This window comes from Pan paniscus, chromosome 13, assembly GCF_029289425.2.
Source record: "Pan paniscus chromosome 13, NHGRI_mPanPan1-v2.0_pri, whole genome shotgun sequence".
NCBI classification, from domain to species: Eukaryota; Metazoa; Chordata; class Mammalia; order Primates; family Hominidae; genus Pan; species Pan paniscus.
In genome coordinates, this window is record NC_073262.2 from 85,396,997 (window position 1) to 85,409,410 (window position 12,414).

General features: G+C 35.8%; 1 protein-coding gene across 2 annotated transcripts in view; it reads left to right on the forward strand.

The window, feature by feature from the left end:
* Positions 1-12,414, forward strand: part of DNAJC10 (DnaJ heat shock protein family (Hsp40) member C10) — a 67,597-nt gene that overhangs the window by 18,673 nt on the left and 36,510 nt on the right. For both annotated transcript variants that reach the window (XM_003823529.6, XM_063595232.1), the window contains exons 10-13: positions 558-695; positions 4,979-5,068; positions 5,922-6,035; positions 8,274-8,388. In XM_003823529.6, the coding sequence (XP_003823577.3) occupies positions 558-695; positions 4,979-5,068; positions 5,922-6,035; positions 8,274-8,388 (457 nt within the window). The remainder of the gene's footprint in view (positions 1-557; positions 696-4,978; positions 5,069-5,921; positions 6,036-8,273; positions 8,389-12,414) is intronic.

Genomic DNA, 12,414 nt, shown 5'->3' on the forward strand with positions numbered 1-12,414 from the left:
TTTTTTCAGTAACTTAAGGTTATGAGAAATGTACTTTTCGTACAGAATTTTTGGAGCTCACTAAAGGATTAGCTTAGCCACTGTAGATGAAAACTGGGAAGATACTAATTTAAATGCACATTGTAGACACATACAGAGAATGTCTCATAAACTGTATAATTACTAAAAGGATAGCCACAATGAAAAATCTTAAACAGTAGTTTGGTTTATTTTCTTTAACCTGAAAGACTATTGGACAGCTCACTTTCTATAAAAATTGTAAATGTCGTTTTTTGTGGATTCATAGAAAGAATTATAAAAAGTAGATTTCTACTATTAGGGAAAAACCATTTCTCAAGTTACTAAGTACAATTTTTTGCACTTAATATTTCTAAATTTATTAAGAAGTAATTTATAATATTAGAAATCTACTTTTTAACTTTGCTGTAGAACTAAGGCATGAAGTTTTAATTTTATGGTAGGAAAATTGTGTTTTTAGCTAAGTAAAGCTCTAAATCCCTTTAACTTTTTGCCTCCCATTTACAACATGGTTTGTTTTTTGTTTCTTTCCATTTTAGGATGGTCTTGTTAATGTAGGATGGATGGACTGTGCCACCCAGGATAACCTTTGTAAAAGCTTAGATATTACAACAAGTACTACTGCTTATTTTCCTCCTGGAGCCACTTTAAATAACAAAGAGAAAAACCGTATTTTGGTATGAATCACTTTAAACTAATTTCTTTACGTATAATGTGCAAACACCTTCAAAAATAATACATTATTTTGGTAAGCGGTGAGCAAAGAAATGAACAATTTATATTGTCTGATTGTGGAACCCTTATTTAGAACACATACTTAATTTCTGAGATTCTTTTTAATACATGCTTCAAATTATAAAATTGAAGGATTATTTTTAAACTGACGATTACATTTCATTTAAAGTCATTACATCTTTACATTTAAAATTACCTTACATTTAAAACCATTATATTTTTAAACCCCAAAAGTATGGAGTACATTCCTAGGTTATACGAAAGAGCATTTATACCATGAGTTTTCATTGTTTTCTATTTAATTGTTTATTTTGTTTTTTTTGAGATGGAATCTCACTCTTGTCGCCCAGGCTGTAGTGCAGTGGCGTGATCTCGGCCCGGTGCAACCTCTGCCTCCTGGGTTCAAGTGATTCTTCTGCCTCAGCCTCCTGAGTACCTGGGATTACAGGCACCTGCCATCATGCCTGGCTAATTTTTGTACTTTTAGTAGAGACGGGGTTTCGCCATGTTGGCCAGGCTGGTCTTGAACTCCTGACCTCAGATGATCCGCCCACCTTGGCCTCCCAGAGAGCTGGGATTACAGGCGTGAGTCACTGCACCCAACCTAATTGTTTATTTTCTAATGTTAAAAATATAGATCAGTGGTAGTTTTGGCTGGGGCCTAAGTATTTTTCTAAAGCACCCCGTGGGATTCTGGTGTAAACTCAGTTTTGACATCTTGTAATGTGGTATACCTCCTTAAGTTTGAGTGAGGAAACTGAAGCTCAATCTAGTTGTCAAGGAGCTAAGATAAATAGTGGGATATTGGATGGGTCACTATGGAATCCCAAAAGAAAGTAAGGACTCTGATAAGACAAATCTCCCTTAGTTTTCCCTCTGTACTTTAATTCTGCTTTTTTAGATGTTGATAAAGATAACATATACTCATTTCAGAAATTCATATATGGCACAGAGCTGTAAAAGAAGATGCAAAATTCCCTAAAACCAAATCACTAATAGACAGCCACCATCAAATCTTGGTAAATACCCATCCAGATCTCTACTGAAATATATATGCAATTACGACTTTGTGCCAGCAATTCTCTAGTTTATACCTGTGACTCAAACCTCTGTTCTCCACTCCAGATGTATTATACACATGCACCTATACATATATGTGTGGATGTGTGTGTGTGCTTGTGTATGTATATGTCTGTGTGTACATACATACATATCACTGCTCATTCAGTATCTTCCCTAGGATATTAGTCAGTGTCTCAAATTTAAATGCCTATAACCATATTCCCAATATCCCTCCATAAATCTACTTCATCCAGTTTTTTCCCATATTATTTGATGAAAACTCTGTCCTTTATTATTCAAGCCAAATTCCCTGGAGTTATTCTTGATTTCTCTTTTTCTCATACCTTATAACCAATTCATCAAGAAAATCTATGGCTTTATCTTTAAAATGTGTTTATACACATCAAATGGATGGATGGATACAAATACGTAATTTTTCATAAATGGGATTATATAGTAGATTCTATTTTGTAATCTAGTTTTTTCACTCTGTATCAGGAAGATGCCTACTTATTTAAAAAATGTACATTTTATATGCATACTTTATCATTTTGTAAATGAATATATATACATTATCCTTGAAGTAATTAATGATCCCTGGATGGTAAGTCACTGACTAGATGTCACATACTTAGTTTAATCAGTTCTTTCTTGGTGTGTGTTTCTACTTTCTCAAGATGATAAGCAATGTTGTAATGAGCAATCTTGTATCTTTATCCTTGTGCACTTTTTCAGTTATCTGTTTAGAATGGGAGCACTGTGGCCATTTTAAACTCAATTGGTATTGCCAGATTGCCCTCCGGAAAAGTTGTACTAGTTTATTCTGTGCCATCAGTCAACAAGGATTGCCTACACCCTGTCCAACAATAGAGCCTCTTGCCTTGAGTATTATAATCTCTGGGCTTCATGATAGAAAATTACAAGGTCAAAGGCTGTCTGAGACAGGAAACAGAAATGAGTGACTCTGGAAATGTAATAACAGGGAGTGGTGAATTAAACACTACTTGTCCCTCCCCAAAAGCAGTCAGGTTTTTTTTTTTTTTTTTTTTTGGAGACGGAGTCTTGTTCTGTCGCCCAGGCTGGAGTGCAGTGGTGCGGTCTCCACTCACTGCAAGCTCCACCTCCCGGGTTCACACCATTCTCCTGCCTCAGCCTCCCGAGTAGCTGGGACTACAGACGCGTGCCGCCACGCCCAGCTAATTTTTTTATTTTTAGTAGAGACGGGGTTTCACCGTATTAGCCAGAATGGTCTCGATCTCCTGACCTTGTGATCTGCCGGCCTCGGCCTCCCAAAGTGCTGGGATTACAGGCGTGAGCCACCGCACCCGGCCTCATTCAGGTTTTAAAAAATATAAAACAGTATGCCAGCTAAATATATCTGGTAGGTGGAATTCAGAGGCTAGATAAGACAGCAGTCCTTTATAGGTGTAACTAACAAATTCTCCTCTAACAGAAACAGGTTTATAATGAGATTCTAGTAGATTAAGCACTGCAAGTTTATATAGGCTGTGTAATAGGCATTTTAGTAAAAGTCTTCATAGTGAATAGGACTAAAGTGAATAAGATGTAGAACTGAGGCGTGAAAGATTTGTTATGGCATTTTAAGCTCTTTGATAGCAGGAACTATTTCTTTTTTTTTTTTTTTTTTTTTTTTTTTTGAGACGGAGTCTCGCTCTGTCGCCCAGGCCAGACTGCGGACTGCAGTGGCGCAATCTCGGCTCACTGCAAGCTCCGCTTCCCGAGTTCACGCCATTCTCCTGCCTCAGCCTCCCGAGTAGCTGGGACTACAGGCGCCCGCCACCGCGCCCGGCTAATTTTTTTTTTTGTATTTTTAGTAGAGACGGGGTTTCACCTTGTTAGCCAGGATGGTCTCGATCTCCTGACCTCATGATCCACCCGCCTCGGCCTCCCAAAGTGCTGGGATTACAGGCGTGAGCCACCGCGCCCGGAGCAGGAACTATTTCATATAGACCTCTAAGAATGTTTATGATATATATATATAGTATATATCTCATATATATTTATATATATATTTATATATTATATATATATTTATATATATTATATATATGATATATATGATATATATCATATATATATTTATATACATATATATCTCATATATATATATTCAGTTTTAAGAAAAGAATCTTAGGAAAAAAACCTGAATTTTTATTCTTATGTTGTACCTATTATTTTTAGCCATATGTTTGTTCTCATGTCTAGCATGATTAAGCTGTGGATTCCATGATTGTTCGTACAAGTTTTTAGTGAATTTTAGATCTTTCAAGTAATACTTAAACTGTTAAACATAGATGGTTCATAATTAAAGACATATATTAAACTCTGTTTTGTCAACTTTCATATACATTTTCTTGATGTAACCATTGCTGCATTCTTTATAATAACAGCTGCTTCATTGAGAGAATCAGACCAGCAGAGAGAGAGTTATATGACAAAATATGCTGAGGATAAAATATTGACAAATAAAGAAGATTTGTTAGAAGGGCCTTTTATACTCATTTGTGTTTTAAATAAGAGACTCGGGCCGAAAACAAGTTTAAGATAAGATCTGTATCATTGTATTTTACTCTAAAAACTCCTAAGTGGTTTGGTTTTTAGATGAAAACCTCTATAATGAGCAAAAGTCCATTCCAATTTTCCACTTCTAAGTTCCTCTTAATTAATCTTAATTATTGGTTGGGGAATGAAGTGTCTTTGATAGTCTATTATTCTTCCTTCTAGTGTTATAGAAATTCTTAAGTGAATGTGTAAAACATTGGCATTCTGTAAAACATGGTTAGCATTAAAATTAAGCTAAAGATAATGTGGTTTTTCTTGATGATTGGGAGGTCACTCAGGATTATTCTGAGCATTTTTATAGAATACACATCATAGTTAATTAAAAACTCCAGTTAATGCAACATCTTATAATGGAATTTATTGTATATCACTATTTAAGAAACAGCTTAGTTATATAATATTTTTGATAATTGCCAAAATACACTTTTTTTGAAAAAAGACATTTGGAATTGTTTGAAAAACTATTTACCTTCTATAATCATTTTCCTAAAAATACTACATTGGAAATTGAAAAAACAAAAGATATCAAATATAATGAATATTTATTCAAAAAGATTACAGTGTGATTTTCTTTTTCTAGTTTCTCAACTCATTGGATGCTAAAGAAATATATTTGGAAGTAATACATAATCTTCCAGATTTTGAACTACTTTCGGCAAACACACTAGAGGTAATGTTTTTATTAATAATGATAAGTAGCAATGAATGTTCGTAACATTTCAAGTCTTAACATTTTAAAATTAGCATTTGTTTTATTCATCTCTAGAGAGAATTGAAAGTAGCAGTTTCAAAGGATTATATATTAGTCAATTGTAGGTTAAATTCTAATTGGAGATCTGGTGTTGCTAATTCAGGATGGATCTGTAGTTCTGGAAAACCTACTCAGTCCTGAAGTTGGGCTTCAAAAGGAACATCAGAAAAGACAGAATTTTAATCAGAGCAACTTTGGATCTGATTCATAACTTTTTGTTCTTGCTTACAGAACGGATTATATTGATTACTAAGAAGAAGTATTCAGTTTATGGATAGAATGCTGAGAAATATTGCTTGTGGTAGAATCAGTTTTTTTCCTATTAGGTTGGTGCAAAAGTAATTGCAGTTTTTGCCATTTGAAAGTAGTGGCAAAAACCACAGTTACTTTTGCACAAAACGAAATACTTCCTAACCACAGATCTTTTGAAGTCTGTATCACTACCAGATCTTATGTGCTAAGCCTGAAAAAGCTGACAACTTTGCCACCCAACTTTTTAGCTATATGCTGTTAAAATCATGTATTTGTTTTTGGCAGTCATCTACTTTAAGATTTTATAATTTAGTGACTAACCCTCCTTTAATATTTGTTTATTTTACATAGCATTATTCTAAGTAAACTACAAAATAAGAGAATGAGTGGGTCCGAATTTTAGACAGTATTTTGAAATAATGGGTAGGGGAGCTAAAACTAACTTCAAGTCATAGAAATGAAGATTAGAACCCTTAGAATTTCCCATCTCTGACATTTTGTTTTCTTTATCACTTTTAAGGATCGTTTGGCTCATCATCGGTGGCTGTTATTTTTTCATTTTGGAAAAAATGAAAATTCAAATGATCCTGAGCTGAAAAAACTAAAAACTCTACTTAAAAATGATCATATTCAAGTAAGAAAAATGTATTCTGCCTAGCCTTCTGCTGGTGTACTTTGTTGTTAATTTAATACATATAATTAAATTTTAAATAACATAAAAACTCTTATTTGAAATTATAAGAAGCCTATAAGTGCTTTTAGTCTTGGTTTGTGCTTTCTTTTCCTCTTTTTTATTAAAAGTTTATATGTAATCTGAAAGTGGTTAATTTTCACTTATTGTGGCATTTGATAAACCTGTATCATACAATTTTTCTGGAATGCATACTGTAGGAGGTTATCTTTCCATTTTTTAAATTCTTATTTCTTTAAGTAATTCTTGGTCGTTGTTTAAAAATCAGGACAATAAATAAGTACAAAAATAAAGCAATTATCTAAAAAAATCACCCATACTCTTAACATTGCTCATAACCCTGCTATGTATTTACTCTATATAACCATTTAAACATTTTGTGAGTGCCCATATGCATATGTAGGCATATGTATATGTGTGCACATGCATACATATTGTAATGGCCATTGTAATAGACATACAAGTGTAAATTTATATGTCTGTGTTTTAATCAAAATGGATTCACTATATGCTTTTTTTTCTTAACTTCTGTCATACAACAATATCATAAACTTTTTCACAGACCTGTAAAAATGCATATATATTTATATGGATATAAAATCTCTATATCCATGTACACATGTATATCCTCCTTATTCCCTAAAGGCTACATAGTGGCTTACTATATGGTTATGCCATAATTGTTTAGGAAATCCTCTCTTACTGATTTTATGTTGTTTCCTTTATTTTTTATATCAAACGATGTAGAACTTGTCTTTAATATGGGAAATTTTCTTCTCTTTTCTTTTGAGACAGAGTCATTCTGTCACCCAGGCTGGAGTGCAGTGGCGTGCTCTTGACTCACTGCAACCTCAGCCTCACGGGTTCAAGTGATTCTGGGTTCCAGTGATTCCCTCCAGAGTAGCTGGGACTACAGGCGCATGCCACCAAGTCCGGCTAATTTTTGTACTTTTAACAGAGACTGGATTTCTCCATATTGGCCAAGCTGGCCTCGAACTCCTGACCTCAGGTGATCCACCCACCTCAGCCTCCCAGAGTGCTGGGATTACAGGTGTGAGCCACCACACCTGGCCACATGGGAAATTTTCAACTCAAGGTTATGTTTTCTTAAATGGTTTTTATTCTCATCACTAGAGTCCTCCAGAAAGTTTTATCCGTTTATAATCTCACTGACAGCACGTGAATGGCCATTTCTCCACGCTGTGCCCACCATGGTACTATCGTTCTTTATAATCTTCACAATTCCGATAGGCCACAAGTGATATGTTAACAATATTCACTTTCATTTAATTGCTTTCAACTTGTCGGGGAAAAATACTTTTTCATGATTATTAACAAATCATAATTGTTCTCTAGTTAATTTTCTCTTTATATCTGTGGCCCATTTTCTTTTTTCTGATGGGATGTTTGTCCAGCTTTTTCTTTGTTTTTTTTTTCTTTTTTTTTAATGCAATGTAGTGTCACTCTGTCAGCCAGGCTGGAGTGCAGTGGTGCGATCTCGGCTCACTGCAACCTCCGCCTACCAGATTCAAGCAGTTCTGCTGCCTCAGCCTCCCAAGTAGCTGGGACTACAGGTGCAAGCCACCACGCCTGGCTAATTTTTGTATTTTTAGTAGAGACGTGGTTTCACCCTATTGGTCAGGCTGATCTCAAACTCCTGACCTCAGGCGATTCAGCTACCTCAGCCTCCCCAAGTGCTGGTATTATAGGCATGAGCCAATGCGCCTGGCCCTTCTTGTTTCTTAATGGATCTTCTGTCTTAAATGCCACAAATTTGTTCCCGGTTTATATTTGGCTGTTGTGCTTACGCTCCTCTTTTTCACACTCTTTGAAAACATCACTTTTTTCTTCATTATTTCTGCTTCTGAAAGTGATCTCTCCTCTATCTCAAGATTATATAAACATTCTCCACATCTTCAAAAAGTAGGTTTCTGGAATAACTTCATATTTTCTTGGGAATTCCTCAGGTTTTTTTTTAACTCTCTAGGAAGCATTTTTTAACTAAATGGAGTCTTAGTATTAAATGTAAATGAATTATTTCTGTCTCTTATTTTCGTAGCCTATTAGCTTCTGTTTAAAAACTGTGTCATTAGGGCAATGCCATTTTTGGATTATCATGAATATTTACAAATAAATGGGTAAGACAGTGTTTTTATCAAATTTGACCTTTTTCTCCTTTAGGTTGGCAGGTTTGACTGTTCCTCTGCACCAGACATCTGTAGTAATCTGTATGTTTTTCAGCCGTCTCTAGCAGTATTTAAAGGACAAGGAACCAAAGAATATGAAATTCATCATGGTAAGAATGGAAAAAATGATAAAAAAAACTTAGCTTCATTTTCAAATAGAAGTTTTCTAATTGTGCTTTTTAAACTCATTTTGTACAGACATGCTTATTGTAAATAACTTTTCTCAGTAAATATGAGGACAGATATTTTGAATTATATGTAGTCACTTTATTCTCTTTACCCTTCTTTTTAACATAAATGCCTTTTCTCTATTCAGTATTTTGATCAGGATTTCTGGTGATAAGTCAAGCTAGTGAGTAATTTAAGTCCTGCTTGTTTGCAAAAGTAAGCAACACCTGCAGTTTATATTCCAGCTTGCCATGTGTATCATCTCAGCCATTATAGGCAATTTCCAAACATTCTTTTGTATTTTTCTCCCACTAGACTTCCAGACTTCTCCATTAACTGCCTTGTTATCTTTCTTGCATTTATAATTTTATTTCAGCTTATTTGGGACTTTAGCTCTGCATTCATGTGAGTGCAGTCTCAATTCCAAGAGTTTGGACTACAGCAGAGTCCTTGTCCTGAAAGAGGTCAAATATAGCAAAAGAAACACACAGACTACCAACTACCATGCAGTTAAGTGAACAACAGATACCGATGAAATGCCCATTAGCACCTAGCACTGCTTTCAATGTTGAGGATATAAATTTGTAAGACATGAACTCCTTCAAGAAGTTTAAAATAGTGTAGCAGGGAACGGAGGAGGGAGATCCATAAGAAAACATAAAAAATACTTTAATGGTCATTGTATATTAACGACAACAAGATCAAATAGACTTCTGCATAGTAGAGGTCAAGAAGTGGTATTTGAATTGAGCATAAAGTGCTCAATTTCTCCAAGCAACTATAGGGGAAAAGAAGTGAGACCTCTAGGCTGGAGGAACTGTGGGGTAAGATAACCCTCACTGTAACTACTGTTTATTCACTGCTGTCTATAAGTCAGACATTCTGCCAGAAGCCTTGCATACGTGATTCATTTTTATCTTTACAACAGCCCAGTGAAGGAGAAAATGGAGACTTAGAAAGGTTAAGTAACTTGCCCTATGACAGACAACTAGAAACTAGCCATGGTAGATTTTGAATCCAAATTTGTCTGAGTCCAAAACCTAGGCTTATAGCCGTTAAACTATACCATGCACTAAAAGTGCTAGAAATGACTAAGTTTTAATAATGGAATAATACTCTTTTTTATCTCTGAAATAGTTCTCAGACCCCCCCCCCTTCTCTTCTCTGTGCTTACTGCTTTGTTTCAGGCCCATCATCTCCTTCATCTGTGATAGTATTATCCTCTGGGAGGATTGCTTATCTCCTAGCCTTTCTTCCTTAAAGTCAATTCCTTGTTTTGTTTGCAGTTACTACCCATTCTTGTGTCACTTTTCTGCCTTGACTTTCCTTATTTCTTATAGCATAAGCTTCAGATTCCTTAGCACAGAAGCAATAATCTCATCTGTTTTGCTCACTGCTCTGTCTCCAGCACCTAGAATGGTGTCTGGCACATAGTAAGAACTCAGGAAATGTTTGTTAAGTGGATAGGGTATGTTCACAGTCTGGCTCTGCCAGTTTTTCCAGTCTTAATTCCCACTGCTGCCCCTCCAGATAGTCTTAGCTCCAGCTACCTTTGGATGTTTGTGAATGCCATGTTCTTTCACTCCTCTGTGCCTTCACACGATTTTTCCTCCTGCATTGTAATCACTCCTTCCTGTTCCACAGAATATTTAGCAAACTCCAAATTGCCTTTCAAAACGTAAAGCAGCTTCTTCCCTGGGAAATATATTATGAATCTCCAAGCACTTCCTTTTATGTGCTCTTACTAACTTTGTAATAGAACTTACATTGTTTCTTTGGATTAAAATAGTTATTGAGCATCTGCATGTACCAGGTACAGTACTGAGGAATAGGAAAAAATGTGAACTATACTTAGTAATCTCTAATACAAAGAGCATTGTGGACTATTAGGGAAAACAGACAAGTAAATGAACAAATTTTTATTTTTATTTTTTTATGGACAAGTTTTTTTTATTTGAATTTTTTTAAATTTATTATTATTATACTTTAAGTTTTAGGGTACATGTGCACAATGTGCAGGTTAATTACATATGTATACATGTGCCATGCTGGTGTGCTGCACCCACTAACTTGTCATCTAGCATTAGGTATATCTCCCCATGCTATGTCTCCCCACTCCCCCCACCCCACAACAGTACCCAGAGTGTGATGTTCCCTTCCTGTGTCCATGTGTTCTCATTGTTCACTTCCCACCTATGAGTGAGAACATGCGGTGTTTGGTTTTTTGTCCTTGCGATAGTTTACTGAGAATGATGATTTCCAATTTCATCCATGTCCCTACAAAGGACATGAACTCATCATTTTTTATGGCTGCATAGTATTCCATGGTGTATATGTGCCACATTTTCTTAATCCAGTCTATCATTGTTGGACATTTGGGTTGGTTCCAAGTCTTTGCTATTGTGAATAATGCCACAATAAACATACGTGTGCATGTGTCTTTGTAGCAGCATGATTTATAGTCCTTTGGGTATATACCCAGTAATGGGATGGCTGGGTCAAATGGTATTTCTAGTTCTAGATCCCTGAGGAATGGCCACACTGACTTCCACAATGGTTGAACTAGTTTACAGTCCCACCAACAGTGTAAAAGTGTTCCTATTTCTCCACATCCTCTCCAGCACCTGTTGTTTCCTGACTTTTTAATGATTGCCATTCTAACTGGTGTGAGATGGTATCTCATTGTGGTTTTGATTTGCATTTCTCTGATAGCCAGTGATGGTGAGCATTTTTTCATGTGTTTTTTGGCTGCATAAATGTCTTCTTTTGAGAAGTGTCTGTTCATGTCCTTCGCCCACTTTTTGATGGGGTTGTTTGTTTTTTTCTTGTAAATTTGTTTGAGTTCATTGTAGATTCTGGATATTAGCCCTTTCTCAGATGAGTAGGTTGCGAAAATTTTCTCCCATTCTTTAGATTGCCTGTTCACTCTGATGGTAGTTTCTTTTGCTGTGCAGAAGCTCTTTAGTTTAATTAGATCCCATTTGTCAATTTTGGCTTTCGTTGCCATTGCTTTTGGTGTTTTAGACATGAAGTCCTTGCCCATGCCTATGTCCTGAATGGTAATGCCTAGGTTTTCTTCTAGGGTTTTTATGGTTTTAGGTCTAATGTTTAAGTCTTTAATCCATCTTGAATTAATTTTTGTATAAGGTGTAAGGAAGGGATCCAGTTTCAGCTTTCTACATATGGCTAGCCAGTTTTCCCAGCACCATTTATTAAATAGGGAATCCTTTCCCCATTGCTTGTTTTTCTCAGGTTTGTCAGAGATCAGATAGTTGTATATATGCGGTGTTATTTCTGAGGGCTGTGTTCTGTTCCATTGATCTATATCTCTGTTTTGGTACCAGTACCATGCTGCTTTGGTTACTGTAGCCTTGTAGTATAGTTTGAAGTCAGGTAGTGTGATGCCTCCAGCTTTGTTCTTTTGGCTTAGGATTGACTTGGCAATGCGGGCTCTTTTTTGGTTCCATATGAACTTTAAAGTAGTTTTTTCCAATTCTGTGAAGAAAGTCCTTGATAGCTTGATGGGGATGGCATTGAATCTGTAAATTACCTTGGGCAGTATGGCCATTTTCACAATACTGATTCTTCCTACCCATGAGCATGGAATGTTCTTCCATTTGTTTGTATCCTCTTTTATTTCCTTGAGCAGTGGTTTGTAGTTCTCCTTGAAGAGGTCCTTCACATCCCTTGTAAGTTGGATTCCTAGGTATTTTATTCTCTGAAGCAATTGTGAATGGGAGTTCACTCATGATTTGGCTCTGTTTGTCTGTTGTTGGTGTATAAGAATGCTTGTGATTTTTGTACATTGATTTTGTATCTGAGACTTTGCTGAAGTTGCTTATCAGCTTAAGGAGATTTTGGGCTGAGACAGTGTGGTTTTCTAGATATACAATCATGTCATCTGCAAACAGGGACAGTTTGACTTCCTCTTTTCCTAATTGGATACCCTTTATTTCCTTCTCCTGCCT